General features: G+C 36.2%; 1 protein-coding gene across 1 annotated transcript in view; it reads left to right on the forward strand.

The window, feature by feature from the left end:
- The first annotated feature begins 425 nt into the window (after positions 1 to 425).
- Positions 426 to 13,409, forward strand: part of EFCAB3 (EF-hand calcium binding domain 3) — a 107,861-nt gene continuing 94,877 nt past the window's right edge. Inside the window, exons 1-7 of the mRNA XM_064583060.1 lie at positions 426 to 530; positions 1,217 to 1,270; positions 1,729 to 1,833; positions 4,188 to 4,241; positions 4,748 to 4,852; positions 10,508 to 10,561; positions 11,245 to 11,349. Of these exons, the coding sequence (XP_064439130.1) occupies positions 1,246 to 1,270; positions 1,729 to 1,833; positions 4,188 to 4,241; positions 4,748 to 4,852; positions 10,508 to 10,561; positions 11,245 to 11,349 (448 nt within the window). The 5' untranslated portion in view covers positions 426 to 530; positions 1,217 to 1,245. The remainder of the gene's footprint in view (positions 531 to 1,216; positions 1,271 to 1,728; positions 1,834 to 4,187; positions 4,242 to 4,747; positions 4,853 to 10,507; positions 10,562 to 11,244; positions 11,350 to 13,409) is intronic.

Here is a 13,409-nt window from a genome sequence, read left to right on the forward strand (position 1 = left end):
AACCTTTTTCATCCCCCTTTATGACTTACAACTCAAGTTCAATAACCAGTAAATTTGTAGAAGTAATTTACAGTTATAATGGCAGATTTCAAACTCAGAAGCCAGAATTATGGCTGTTATTTCTGACATATTCCTCCATTATGAATAATAAGTGAAGAACGAGTAATTGGCCTCACTTATTTTCTTTGCTTTAGATGTCTATAACAAATTTTAACGGAGTGTCTTATAACATATGTAAGGGACATGTTCTTTTCTTCACGTTCCCCAGCCCTGCCCCCTGCCACCTTAGTTTTGTGTTTTCCTTGAACATTTGCATTGCAACTTTGCTTTTCTCCCTCCCATTAGGGTTTGGTGCACAGACTTAACTAGAATTCTTTTAATTTTAGGCATAATTCCACATTTTTATTTCCTCTTTCTTTCTTAAGGTGGGAAAATTTTAGAGAATAAAATAGAAACCATTCTGGAAAACTTGAACTATGACCTAGAAAAGAAAGAAATCCAAGATCTACGCAATCATCTGAAAAGGGACAGTGAGTGTTTCATTTACCACTTACACTTCCTGTCAGAAAAATCTTTGAAATCTTCTCATGAAATCTGAGTACTCTTATTCAGTTTCACTTAGAAAGTTAGAAGTACTTACAGAGTTTTAATCCTCGAGGATGAGAAATATGACTTCTGGTTATCATTCCCAATATTGTCAGAGGACCAATAGGGCACTGGTAGATTTAAATTTAGCTAGGAAAAACAAAATAGCACTTCAGAGGAAAACAACAGGATTTATTGAAATAGATATCAGAAAAGGTCAGAAATGGACAAAACCAAATGAGGGGGTAGCAAAAGTTTAGAATTGTTTGGTATGTAATGTATAACTAGAAGCGATCATATTTCTCATTTAACAAATATGAATGTCATGTTGGGTTGAAATAGAGGCTCACCGATATCTCACTTCAGACCAATAATATGGCACCAAAGAGGGGAGTTAAGTGAAAAGGATCAAATGGAAAAGAATTAAAAAATTAAAGATCTAATTTAGTGTTTGTTAAAACACCCTCTTTAGAATTCTATAATGTGGTTGGATATAAAAGAAAATGTTTAAATCAACAAATTTCCTCTATGTAAGGAATGACAACTTAGAAAATCTCATGGAAAAAAAGAGATCCTATTCCCAATAGCAATACATATTTTGTTTACATATGATTTATGGCTTGTATTTCAGATAATGGAAAGATTTCGCTGAGCTCCTTTATGGGTACAGCAAATTTATTTTCTGGTGAGTGAGAAGTAATGATGAAAAGATATAAAATCAAGATCCTTTGTTGTATGTACATACCATATTTTAATTATATATCCCAGTATTCTAAAATTGTACACAAGCCTTGTTTTACCAATATGCTGATGACATATTTGTTTTTAAGAATATAGATGGACTTTTTATTACCTGTGGTTTTAGAAGTATCATTTTTTTAAGAAGTGTATTTTATTATAGGCTGGTTGGCTTGTCTCTATATTTTTTAGAGCATTAAAAAAAGCATTCTTTTGACAAGGCTTAAGGGAAACATGTTATCTTTTGACCTCCTCTTGTGATGCAGTTAGATAGGCCTCATTGTGTCCTTGGTCTTCTGCAGTTACATTTCTAGCAAGTTGGATACTGCTGTTTTATTACAATTATCTTAAAATAGGATTGTTATATATGAAAATTCACATATCATATTTCCCATCTTTCTAAAGGTGGTAAAATTAATGCCAGTGACACACAACTTTATCTGGAAAATGTAGGAATTGAATTAACAAGGAAAGAAAGCCTGGATCTGCTGAACATATTGCCATTGGATGGTAAGCATTTCAGGCATTGCAGTGGATTTCAGAGAATATTGAGTTATTGTATAAAATTCTAGAAGTATAACTCTTTAAAGTGCTGTCAAAAATTTTAAAGGGAATGACATCAGCAACATGGCATGTAAGTTGTTCCTTTTTTAATCAATGAATTGGACACCCACACACAAACAGGAGTGCCTGAATGAGTGTTTTGGGAACTAGCACCTTACTCCAAGGGACCCGGGAGGAGTCTCCCTCACAAGTGCCACTGGTAAAAGACAGGCAACCTCCATACAGGGCTGCAGAACCAATACAGTCAGCAAAATCGCCTACACCTCTCTCGCTGCTGTCAGGAAAAGATCGGGTGAGTGCTGACCCAGGCATGAGAATTTGCAGAAGTCCAGCCTTCCTGGAGGGAGACTCCAGCCCACCATCAGAGAAAAAAGAAAGAAAGAAAAATAGGAGTTTGGCCACAGTGGAGGCAGTAAGAAACTTTCCCGGCACCACTCTTCCCCAAGGGAGGGATGCATAGACCACAGTGACCTCTCCCACAGGGGAAAGGAAAGCAGTGAGTAGGTGCTTGGCCTACCCCAGCAGAGCAGGACCAGCTGGAAAAACCCATTTCTCTCCACCAGCACCCAGAGCACTAAGGTGGGAGCTCTCTGACAGGGAAAGAGGCAGAGATGAATTTCAATTGGCATTAAAGAGATTGCGCTCAGCAGGAAGCCAACCCATGAGCCTCTGGGAGTACCATACCTTGGGATCTCCCTGTACTTGTCAGGCATCCCCAACGTTCAGATGCTAAACCCACACCTCCCCCTACTCTGCTGCTAGCTCCTTGTGCAAGGGTCACAAGTGCATCCTCTAGAGTGAGCTACAGTTAGCATGCTTACAAAACAAGCTACCCAGAGTCTGGAGGGGGAAAACCATAAACTTAAGCTATAGCGCCACCTAGTGGAAAACAAAAGTTTTCAGTAGCCAACCTGGTGAATTCTAAGAACCAGAAAAAAATATAAAAGCTTGAAATTTTGCCACAAAGGCATTGTGACAAGTGTAAGGTAACATCTCCTTGTGGTTCTGATTTGCATTTCCCTGAGATATCACCTTACACCTGTCACAGTGGCTAGACTCAAAAAGACAAGAAATAACAAGTGTTGATTGACAAGGATGTGGAGAAAAAAGAACCCTTGTGCGCTATTGGGAATGTAAATTGGTGCAGCCATGGTGGAAAACAGTATGGAGGTTTCTCAAAAAATTAAAGGTAGAAATACCATATGATCCAATAATTCCACCACTGGGTATTTACCCAAAGAAACAAAAACATGAATTTAAAAAGATATGTGCACCCTTATGTTTACTGCAGCATTATTTACAATAGTCAAGATATGGAAATAGCCCAAGATGGATAAAGAAGATGTGGTATATATACACAATGGATTATTACTCAGCCATTAAAAAAAAATGAGATCTTTCCATTTGCAACAACATGGATGGACTTAGATGGTATTATGCTAAGTGAAATAAGTCAGGCAGAGAAAGACAAATACCACTTGATTTCACTCATATGTGAATCTAAAAAAAAAAAAAAGATTAAACAAAAAACAGAATCAGACCTATAAATACAGAGAACTAACTGATGGTTGCCAGAAGGGGGAAGGGCAGTAATAGAAGAATGGAGAGATGTTGCTTATGGATACATACTTACTAGTAGATAAATGAGTCCTGGAGATGTGATACACAGTATGGTGATTACAGACAACAAAACCGTATTGTAAACATTAAAGTTGCTAAGTAGCCAGATCTTAATTGTTCCCAACACAAAAATAAATAATAATTATTTGACATGATAGAAGTATTAGCTAATGATACAATGGCAATCATATGACAATATAAATGTATCAAATCAATATACCTTAAACTTCACAATCTTTGTGTCAATCATAACTCAATGTTTAAAAATTAAGAGAAAAATAAATGTAGAAAGAGCCACTTCTGACATAAAATATTCTGTCCTTACCATTTAAATCTTAATTTGAGAATAGTGTTCTCTTTGGGGTATTGCTGTTATAAACATTTTTAAATGTTGGAACCAGCATCTATAATCAGTCTAAAGCCAAAGATAGGAAAAAGGTGATAAAACAGTTGTAGAAGGGGTATTTTAGAAAAGAAGAAAAGAAAAAAATCTGTTTCAGTGTGTTGGAGTTCCACCAATAGTACATCAGATGCCAGAGAATGAATAGTTACCTTGAGAATCTTAGTCATTTCTTTGCTTCCTTTGGATTATAACTAATAATAAGTTATAAAATCTAAAAATAAGTATTACTCTCTCAATTTCCACTTCTTGGTAAACTAAATTGACCCTTACGTTACAGATAATAGAAAGGTGTATAAGAATAGATTGATGGATGGAGTGAAGACATACAGAGGTGAGTGAGCAGCATGCTGGGGAAGAGAAAACATCTTCAAGCTTTTGCATTTACTTTTCTAAAATCTCTCTTATTTCTCAGTGATTAGATTGCTAATTATGTTACTCTTTTTTTTAATGAGCTGACATACTTAATTGTATACAATCACATTTGGGAAAATTGCCTATATGCTGTTTTGTCATTGTTGCAAATTTGAAGTCTTACTTAATAGTAAGAAATTTATGTATTGGTTGTCTCTTTCCTATAACTCACCTGTCTTGCCTGCTCTTCTCTTTCTTCTGGGTAAACTCACCCTAGAAATTGCTGTAGTAGTATTTTCTGGAAAACTGACAGGGAGAATTTTTCTACTTCTAATCCTTAACTAATTCTTTTGATCATTCCAAGACCTATATGGTGACATTGCTTCTTACTTCCTGTTTGTGTTGGTCAGTTTATATGACCAAACATTTTTTCCCTCTCTGGCACAAATACAAATTTATTTTATTCTTATCTCTTTCTTTCTTAAGGAGGAAAAGTTAATGTCAGTAGACTAGATGATGCTCTTGAAAACATGGGATTCTCACTTGAGGAGGAAGAAATTGAGGAACTGTATACTCACTTGCCAGTTGATGGTGAGCATTTCAAGTACACAGTGCCCTGTAAGGAAATTTTTGTTTTCCTGTGGAAACCTCTCAAACATACCTATTAATTTCATGGAAAAACCAGAAGTTTATAGAGATCCAATCCTAAAGAATGGAGATATATTGTCTCAATATTAATCTTAGAAAAAATATCAGTAATTGCTCATATTGCTGCTTGCAGACTTCCTATGCCAGAGAATACCAAAATGAAATGACAGTCAGTGTTGGGATCAAGTAAACATTAAAAAATAAAACAAAACAAAAAATTACATTTGAGTGGTGGGAGAAAAAATTATATTTTTTGAAGAGTAAGAGAGAAAACCATAAAGGATTTCAGAGGGCAACAAAAAGAAATGGGGGAAGGATGCAGGAAACTGTTAAATGTCATTTGTACTTTTGCAAAATTAATATAATACATATCTAATAATTACACTAAATAAATTCATAGGTATCAAGCTTTAAATTACACAGAAATTACCCACCCCTTCAAGACTATGATCAAATAGGTCTTAGGCAGAGCCCCTGAATCTTAATTTTAAATAAGCAACCCCCACTACAGTTAATTTGTTGAAATAGCTAACCGTGGGGTGCCTGGGTGGCTCAGTCAGTTAAGTGTCTGCCTCAGGCTCAGGTCATGATCCCAGGGTCCTGGGATTGAGCCCTGCACTGGGCTCCCTACTCATGGGAGAGCCCGCTTCTCCCTCTCCCTCTGCCCACCCCAACCCGCTTGTGTGCTCTCTTTCTCTCTCTGTCAAATAAATAAAATCTTTAAAAAAATAGCTAACCTTTATCATACAAAGAAAAATATATATTAGTAAATTTATGTGGATTAGTACTTTTTTAAGATTTTTTTTTTAAGATTGATATATTTATTTGAGAGAGAGAGAGAGAGAGAGTATGCACGATCGGGGGGAGGGGCAAAGGGAGAGGGAGAGGCAGACTCCCTACTGATCAGGGAGCCCCACAAGGGGTTCAATCCCAGGACCCTGAGATCATGACCTGAGCTGAAGGCAGACATTCAACCAACTGAGCTAACCAGGCGCCCCTGAATCTTTTTTTAAGTTTTATTTATTTAAGTAATCTCTACACCCAACATGGGGGCTCAAACTCACAACCCCGAGGTCAAGAATCACATGCTCTTCCGACTGAACCAGCCAGGTGCCCCATAGACTTGAATCATAAGGTAACTATTTTTCCTTTAAATACTCAAAGATTTTATTTATTTGAGAGAGAGCAGATGAGCAAGAGAGAGAGAGAGAGCATGAGAGCAGGGGAGAAGGGTAGACAGAGATGGAGAAGCAGACTCCCCGCTGAGCAGGAAACCTGATGTGGGACTCGATCCCAGGACCCTGAGATCATGACCTGAGCTGAAGGCAGACACTTAACTGATGGAGCCACCCAGGCACCCCATGGGATTAGTACTTTTTGGCATGATTTTTAGCAACAGCATCTGATCAGAGCACTCTATATAACTCTTAGTATCTTAAGCATCTTAACATCTTTAGCATCTTGAAATGATTCTATAGACTGATTAATAGTTTGATAAGCATCCTAAAAGTATTGGTTTACCTAAGCTTATCTAATATGATCTGATGATGCTTGAAATCAAGACTTTCTGCTTGTCAAAAAAGTGGTCTCCTATTTATTTTCAAATTCTAACCCTTTTTTCATAACTCTGTCTGTAACACATGAGTCAAGCAAGACTATATAAAACTCCTGTTGGAATTAGAATATGGCCCCACCCTAAATTATCTAGAGGGCAATCTAGCTGAATGTCTCAAAATAAATATTATTGCCTCTGCTCAGTAAAGGTACCAAGAACTGAGTTTTAAAAATATAACCAAAGAAACCAAAGAGATCCAAGGAAGAGAGAGAGATAGTAAAAGCACTTTAAATAAATTTTTGTTTTAATGCAATGCTCTATTGTTTGGCCTGAAATTATTCATAACCCAGTGGTTGCTTTGACATTAGTAATTGCTGCCACAGAAGCAGAGACTTCATGTTGTTTGCTTTGTATTGCCAGCACTGAAAATAGGGCCTGGCATATATGTAGGCATCCAGCAAATATGTGACAAGTTAAAAAATGAAAAAATCAGCCTACATCTAGTTGTTGACTGAGCTCCTCCATTTTGGAATACTGACAAGTCTTGGCACACCCTCAACTACTGGGAGCCACTGAAAACAAAGAAGGCAGCTTAGCTAATCAAAAAGGTTTAAGACAACCAGGAGCTCAGGCTAAGCTGAACAGTAAGGTTTATCTCCTACATGAGACCAGTCTAGCGAGACATTGATTGGTGAATGGATAAAGAAGATATATATATATATATATATATATACACACACACACACACATACACATATGTATATACACACATACACACACACACACACATATATATATAATATATATGGAGCTAGAGATTATTATGCTAAGTGAAATAATTCAGAGAAAACAAATAGCACATGATTTCACTCATATATGGAATTTAAGAAACATAACAAACAGTAAAGGGAAAAAAATAAGGGAGAGATAGAGAAAAAAATTAAGAAACAGACTCTTATTATAGAGAACAAACTGATGGTCACCAGAGGAGAGGGGAGTGAGGGGACGGGTCAAATAGGTGATGGGGATGAAGGAGGGCACTTGTGATGAGCACAGGGTGATGTATGGAAGTATTGAATCACTATATTGTACATCTGAAACTAATATAACACTGTATGTTAACTATTTGGAATTCAAATAAAAACTTAAAATAAAAAAGCTTTTTTAAGAATAAAAGAGGTAGCTCTTTCGTGTAAGATACAGAAACCAGTAAAGAGAGTCAAGGAAAATGAAGAAGCAAAGGAATATGTTCAAAACAAAAGGACAAGAATAAATTCCAGAAACAGACCTTAATGAAGTGGAGATAAGTGATTTACCTGATAAAGAGTTCAAAATAATGATCATAAAAATGATGTTCACTGAGGTCAAGAGAACAATGCATGAACAAAGTGAGAATTTCAACAGATAGAAAACATAAGAAAGTACCAAACAGAAATCCCAGAGCTGAAGAATAAAATAACTGAACTAAAAAATTCAGTAGAGGGGTTCAACAGCAGACTAGATCAGTGGAAGAAAGAATTAGCAAACTCAAATACAGGCAGTGGACAGTTAAGCGTCTGCCTTCGGCTCAGGTCATGATCCCAAGGTCCTGGGATTGAGCCCCAAATCAGGCTCCCTGCTCCACGGGAAGCCTGCTTCTCCCTCTACCAGTCCCCCGCTTGTGTTCCCTCTCTCACTATATCTCTGTCAAATAAATAAATAAAATCTTAAAAAAAAAAAAAAGAAGTGTTGAACTTCTTCAAATTTGAACAAAAGGATGCTAATTAGTAACAGGAAAACATATGAAAATATAAATTCCACTACTAAAGGTAAATATACAGTTAATTTCAGAATATTCTAATGTAATAGTAGGGGATAAATCACTAATCTAGTATGAATATTAAAAGACAAAGATATTAAAAATAACTATAACTACATTAATTTGTTAGTGGATACACAGGTAAAAGATGTTAAGTTGTGAGAACAAAAACCTTATAAAATGGGGAGAGAGTAAAAATGTATACCTTTGGTATGCATTAAGTTCTTATAAGCTTAAAGTAGGCTGTTATAAATATGTTTTACATAAACCTCATAGTGACCACAAAGCAAAAACCTATAGTGGATACACAAAATATAAAGAGAATGGAATCTAAGCATACCACTAAGAAAATAATCAAATTACAAAGGAAGAGACTAAGAGAAGAAAGAATCAAAGAAATTATGAAACAGCCAGAAAACGATTATGAACAAAATGGCAGTAGGACACAAACTCTCAGCTATAAGATAAGTAAGGTCAGAGGACCTAATGCAAAGCACGGTTGATAACACTATATTATATAATTGAAATTTGCTAAGAGAGTAGAAAATTTAAATGTTCTCACACACACAAAAAGATAAATATGTGAGATGATAGATGTGTTAGTTAACTAAATGGGGGGATTCCTTTCAGGTATACGTATATCAAATCATCATGATGTACACTTTAACTATATTACAATTTTATTGGCTAATTATACCTCAATAAAGCTGGTATTTTTTTCATTTTATTTTTATTTATTTTTATTTTTATTTTTTGTTATTATGGTAACCACCATACATCACATCATTAGTTTTTTATGTAGTGTTCCATGATTCATTGTTTGCGTATAACACCCAGTGCTCCATGCAGAATGTGCCCTCTTTCATACCCATCACCAGGCTAACCCATCCCCCCACCGCCGTCCCCTCTAGAACCCTCAGTTTGTTTCTCAGAGTCCATAGTCTCTCATGGTTCGTCTCCCCCTCCGATTTACCCCCCTTCATCCTTCCTCCCCTTCCCCCTTCCCATCTTTCCCCCCTTCATCCTTCCCCTCCCTCATCCTTCCCCTTCTTGCCATTTGCAACAACGTGGATGGAACTGGAGGGTATTATGCTGAGCAAAATAAGTCAATCAGAGAAAGACATGTATCATATGACCTCACTGGTATGAGGAATTCTTAATCTCAGGAAACAAACTGAGGGTTGCTGGAGTGGTGGGGGGTGGGAGGGATGGGGTAGCTGGGTGATAGACATTGGGGAGGGTATGTGCTATGGTGAGAGCTGTGAATTGTGTAAGACTGTTGAATCACAGACCTGTACCTCTGGAACAAATAATACATTATCTGTTAAAAAAAAAGAAGAAGAAGATAATAAAGCTGATATTTAAAAAACAAAAAAAAGAAAATAAATTATCTTCTTCCATTCTGATGAATGAGGAACACAAAAAGAAAAAGTTGAATGAATAGAGTAGGTGTATCTACCATACTTAGATTTTTTTTCAACCTTGTGCTTATATAGTGTGAAAATAAAATATCTAATTGGGGGGGGAACTTTGGGCAACTGGTAAATTCTTATACTTTACTCCACAGTTTAAGAATTTTATGTAATGGGGACCTGTATTAGTCCATTCAGGCTACCATAACAAAATACTGTAGTCTGTGACTTACACAACAGAAATTTATTTTCTCACAGTTCTGGATACAGGGAAATCCAAGATCAAGGTACCAGCTGATTCAGTTTCTGATGGGGATTCTCTTCCATGCTTGCAGAGCCTGTCTTCTCACTGTGTCTTCACACAGCAGGGAATAGAAAAGATGGAGAGAGACAGGGAGAGACACAGGGGGAGATACAGAGAGACAGAGAGAGAAAGGCTATCTTCCTTTTCTTTTAAGGTCACAGTCCTATCAGATTAGGGTTTCACCCTTATGACCTCACAACCTTAATTACCTCCTAAAGACCTTATCCCCAAATAGTCATATCAGAGGTTAGGGCTGGGGCACCTGGGTGGCTCAGATGGTTGGGCTTCTGCCGTCAGCTCAGGTCATGATCTCCAGGTCCTGGGATCGAGCCCCACATCAGGCTCCTGGCTGGCTCCTGCTTCTCCCTCTGCCTCTCCCCCTCCTTGTGTGCTCTTTCTGTCTCTCTCTCAAATGAATAAATAAAATCTTAAAAAAAAAAAAAAGAGGTTAGGGCTTCAAAATATGAATTTGAGGGGACACAATTCAGTCCCTAGCAGGACTATATCTAAATTTTGTCTTGCCTTGTAGAGGAGAGAAGAGTTAAACTGGATAAACTTCTGGATGAAGTGCATGAACTTCTAGGTGAGTGAGAAGAAATTATGATAAGGCATAATAAAAATAATCTCTTAATATTTAACAAAAGAAGTTATTTTTAAAGTATTTTCTGTTATCTATTCATGATATATTAATTCTGTCATTATATCTCTTTTAACTGGTAATGTATATATAACTAAAGAAACAACCTTATAAATTAAGTGTTAGTCAATATTCTATTCAGTTGTTACCTACGTCTTATTCAAAAGGCCACAGTGTAATGCATAAATAACAACGCCTATGTTCTTTGGAGTTTTTCAGTAATATAATTTTATTTTCTACTGTTCAAATAGCAAAATGCTAAGGCAAATTACACATACAGGTAATATGACCATGTGAACAAACTCATAATTTAGGCAAAAATAAAACAATAGAGCAAATATTACATGCTGGCAGAATTATTTACACCAGTTAATTTAGTGGGCTGTTAAAAAACCGAACTTACTGCATCCTGTACCTTCTTCCCAACATTGATGAACCCCCTTTTACCAAAAAGAAGTTCTATTTCTGAATCTCCTTTCTAATTTTCTATAATTAGACAATACTTAATGTTTCCATTGCTTTTTATCCTATATTTGAGAATGATGCTACACAAAAATAGTTGATACGATGATGATGATGATGATTTAAAGTTTGAAATCTGACCTTTTACCATTATTTTCTTTTTTAAGGAGAAGAAGTTACCTCTGAAGACCTGGAAAATACTCTGAAAAACATAGGGTTAAGACTCAAACTGAAGGAGAACACTGTGTTGATGAAAAGTTTGCCACTTGATGGTGAGTGTTTAATTTGCCAGTGAGGTATTCATCCACCCAGTAAAAGTTAATTGGTTGCCATCATACTAGACATAATACTAGGCTCTGAGTTACAAAGATGAATGAGACGAAGTCCAGGTCCTAAAAGCACTCAGTGTAGAGATGGACAGCACATACAAAACAAAAACAAATGCTATGCACTATGTATGTGCTGTAATATTAATGAATATCTATACTGCTATGAAAGTACAAAGGAGATATTGACCAACTATACCTGGATTCTCTAAGGCTTCACAGAGTTGTTATTACTTCAAACAGGCCTGGAAAGTTTGATGGTAGGAGGTGCGAAGAACTAAAAATAAAAGCACTGAAAAAGGCAAAGAGACATACCTGATCATGGCAAGTTTGGGGAACCATGTATAATTTCATGTTGATCTAATACAGATTACACATTTACATTATGTGGAGAAATACTTTATTAACTTGACTCAATCTGATCAATAATTCAGATATAATCTGTCTGTGAAATAGGATAATAACAATGCCTATCTATGATGATGATGAGGATAAACAAAATGAAGGCTATGGAAATATGAGAAATTTTTTAAATATTTAAAATATAAAATAAAGATATTAGTTATTAGATTTTCTATTTCAAAAATCCAGTAATGTTTATTAAATAATTTCTATATTTAAGTCATTTTTCTAGCTTCAGGAACTATGAAGATATATGCCAGAATCTTACTGCTCAAAATAAAACAGTCTTTGCACTTAAAAAGTTCATAATCTAGTTGAGTAGATAAGACAGAGATACATATTTTGAGTTTCTGGATAAACACTGTACTTTTTTAATATTTGCATTTATCTTTACCACTTCCTAAAATACTAAAAAGATGTAAAAGAAATTAAAAAGCCATAATCTACAAAGACTAAGAGAAGAGTAGAGAACATTATAGCAGATAAGAGGTGTCAGTTAAATTTCAAAAACCAGAAAGTGGATGAAAGAACATAAATGGTGAAAACTGAGCCTGAAAGGGGAAGCAAACAAGAAGTCCACTTCAAGGGCACTCGGTGGCTGAGTCAGTAGAGCATTTGACTTTTGATCTCGGGTTGTGAGTTTGAACCCCATGTTGGGTGTAGAGATTACTTAAAAATAAAATCTTTAAAAAAAAAGAAGAAGAAGAAGGCAGCCACTTTGTGTCACAAAACTATAAAAGGCTCAGGAAATGGAGGCACCAGTTACCTCCAAAGTCAGGAATGTGAGTACAGTTGAAAGTAGAAGAATTGGTAGAAAGTCTTTATTTTTTTTTAATTTTATTTTATTATGTTATGTCAGTCACCATATAATACATCATTAGTTTTTGACGTAGTGATCCATGATTCATTGTTTTCGTATAACACCCAGTGCTCCATGCAGTACATGCCCTCCTTAATACCCATCACCGGGCTAACCCATCCCCCCACCCCCCTCCCTCTAAAACCCTCAGTTTGTTTCTCAGAGTCCATAACCTCTCATGGTTCATCTCTCCCTCCAATTTCCCCCCCTTCATTTTTCCCTTCCTTCTCCTAATGTCCTCCATGCTATTCCTTATGTTCCACCAATAAGTGAAACCATATGATAATTGACTTTCTCTGCTTGACTTATTTCACTTAGCATAATCTCCTCCAGTCCCATCCATGTTGATGTAAAAGTTGGGTATTCATCCTTTCTGATGGCTGAGTAAGTAGAAAGTCTTTAAAAAGAGCAATGTGATCTACGGAACCCCTTCCTCACTCCACAGCTAAGCAAGTATTTCTTATCAATGCCATATAGAGATTTACTCTCTGGAGAGGTTAAACTAGAAAGATTCTGGGACATCAGACACAGCCAAGGTTGGGAGTGAATTTTCTACTGAAACAGGGAGATTAAGTGAAAGTCAACATAATGCATGGTGAAATCCTCCAAGTCATCTTCTTCCACTGGCCTCTCTAGATGCTGGCAGTGAATTCCAATATCCTTTATTCAGATACTGACATCTCCAGCCTGCAATGAAAAGACATTTGTGCTACTAAAACAAAAACACCTCGCCCTTAAACATAAA

Source organism: Mirounga angustirostris, unplaced genomic scaffold, assembly GCF_029215605.1.
Source record: "Mirounga angustirostris isolate CCGP_5_RB_7025 unplaced genomic scaffold, mMirAng1.0.hap1 SCAF_17, whole genome shotgun sequence".
NCBI lineage: Eukaryota > Metazoa > Chordata > Mammalia > Carnivora > Phocidae > Mirounga > Mirounga angustirostris.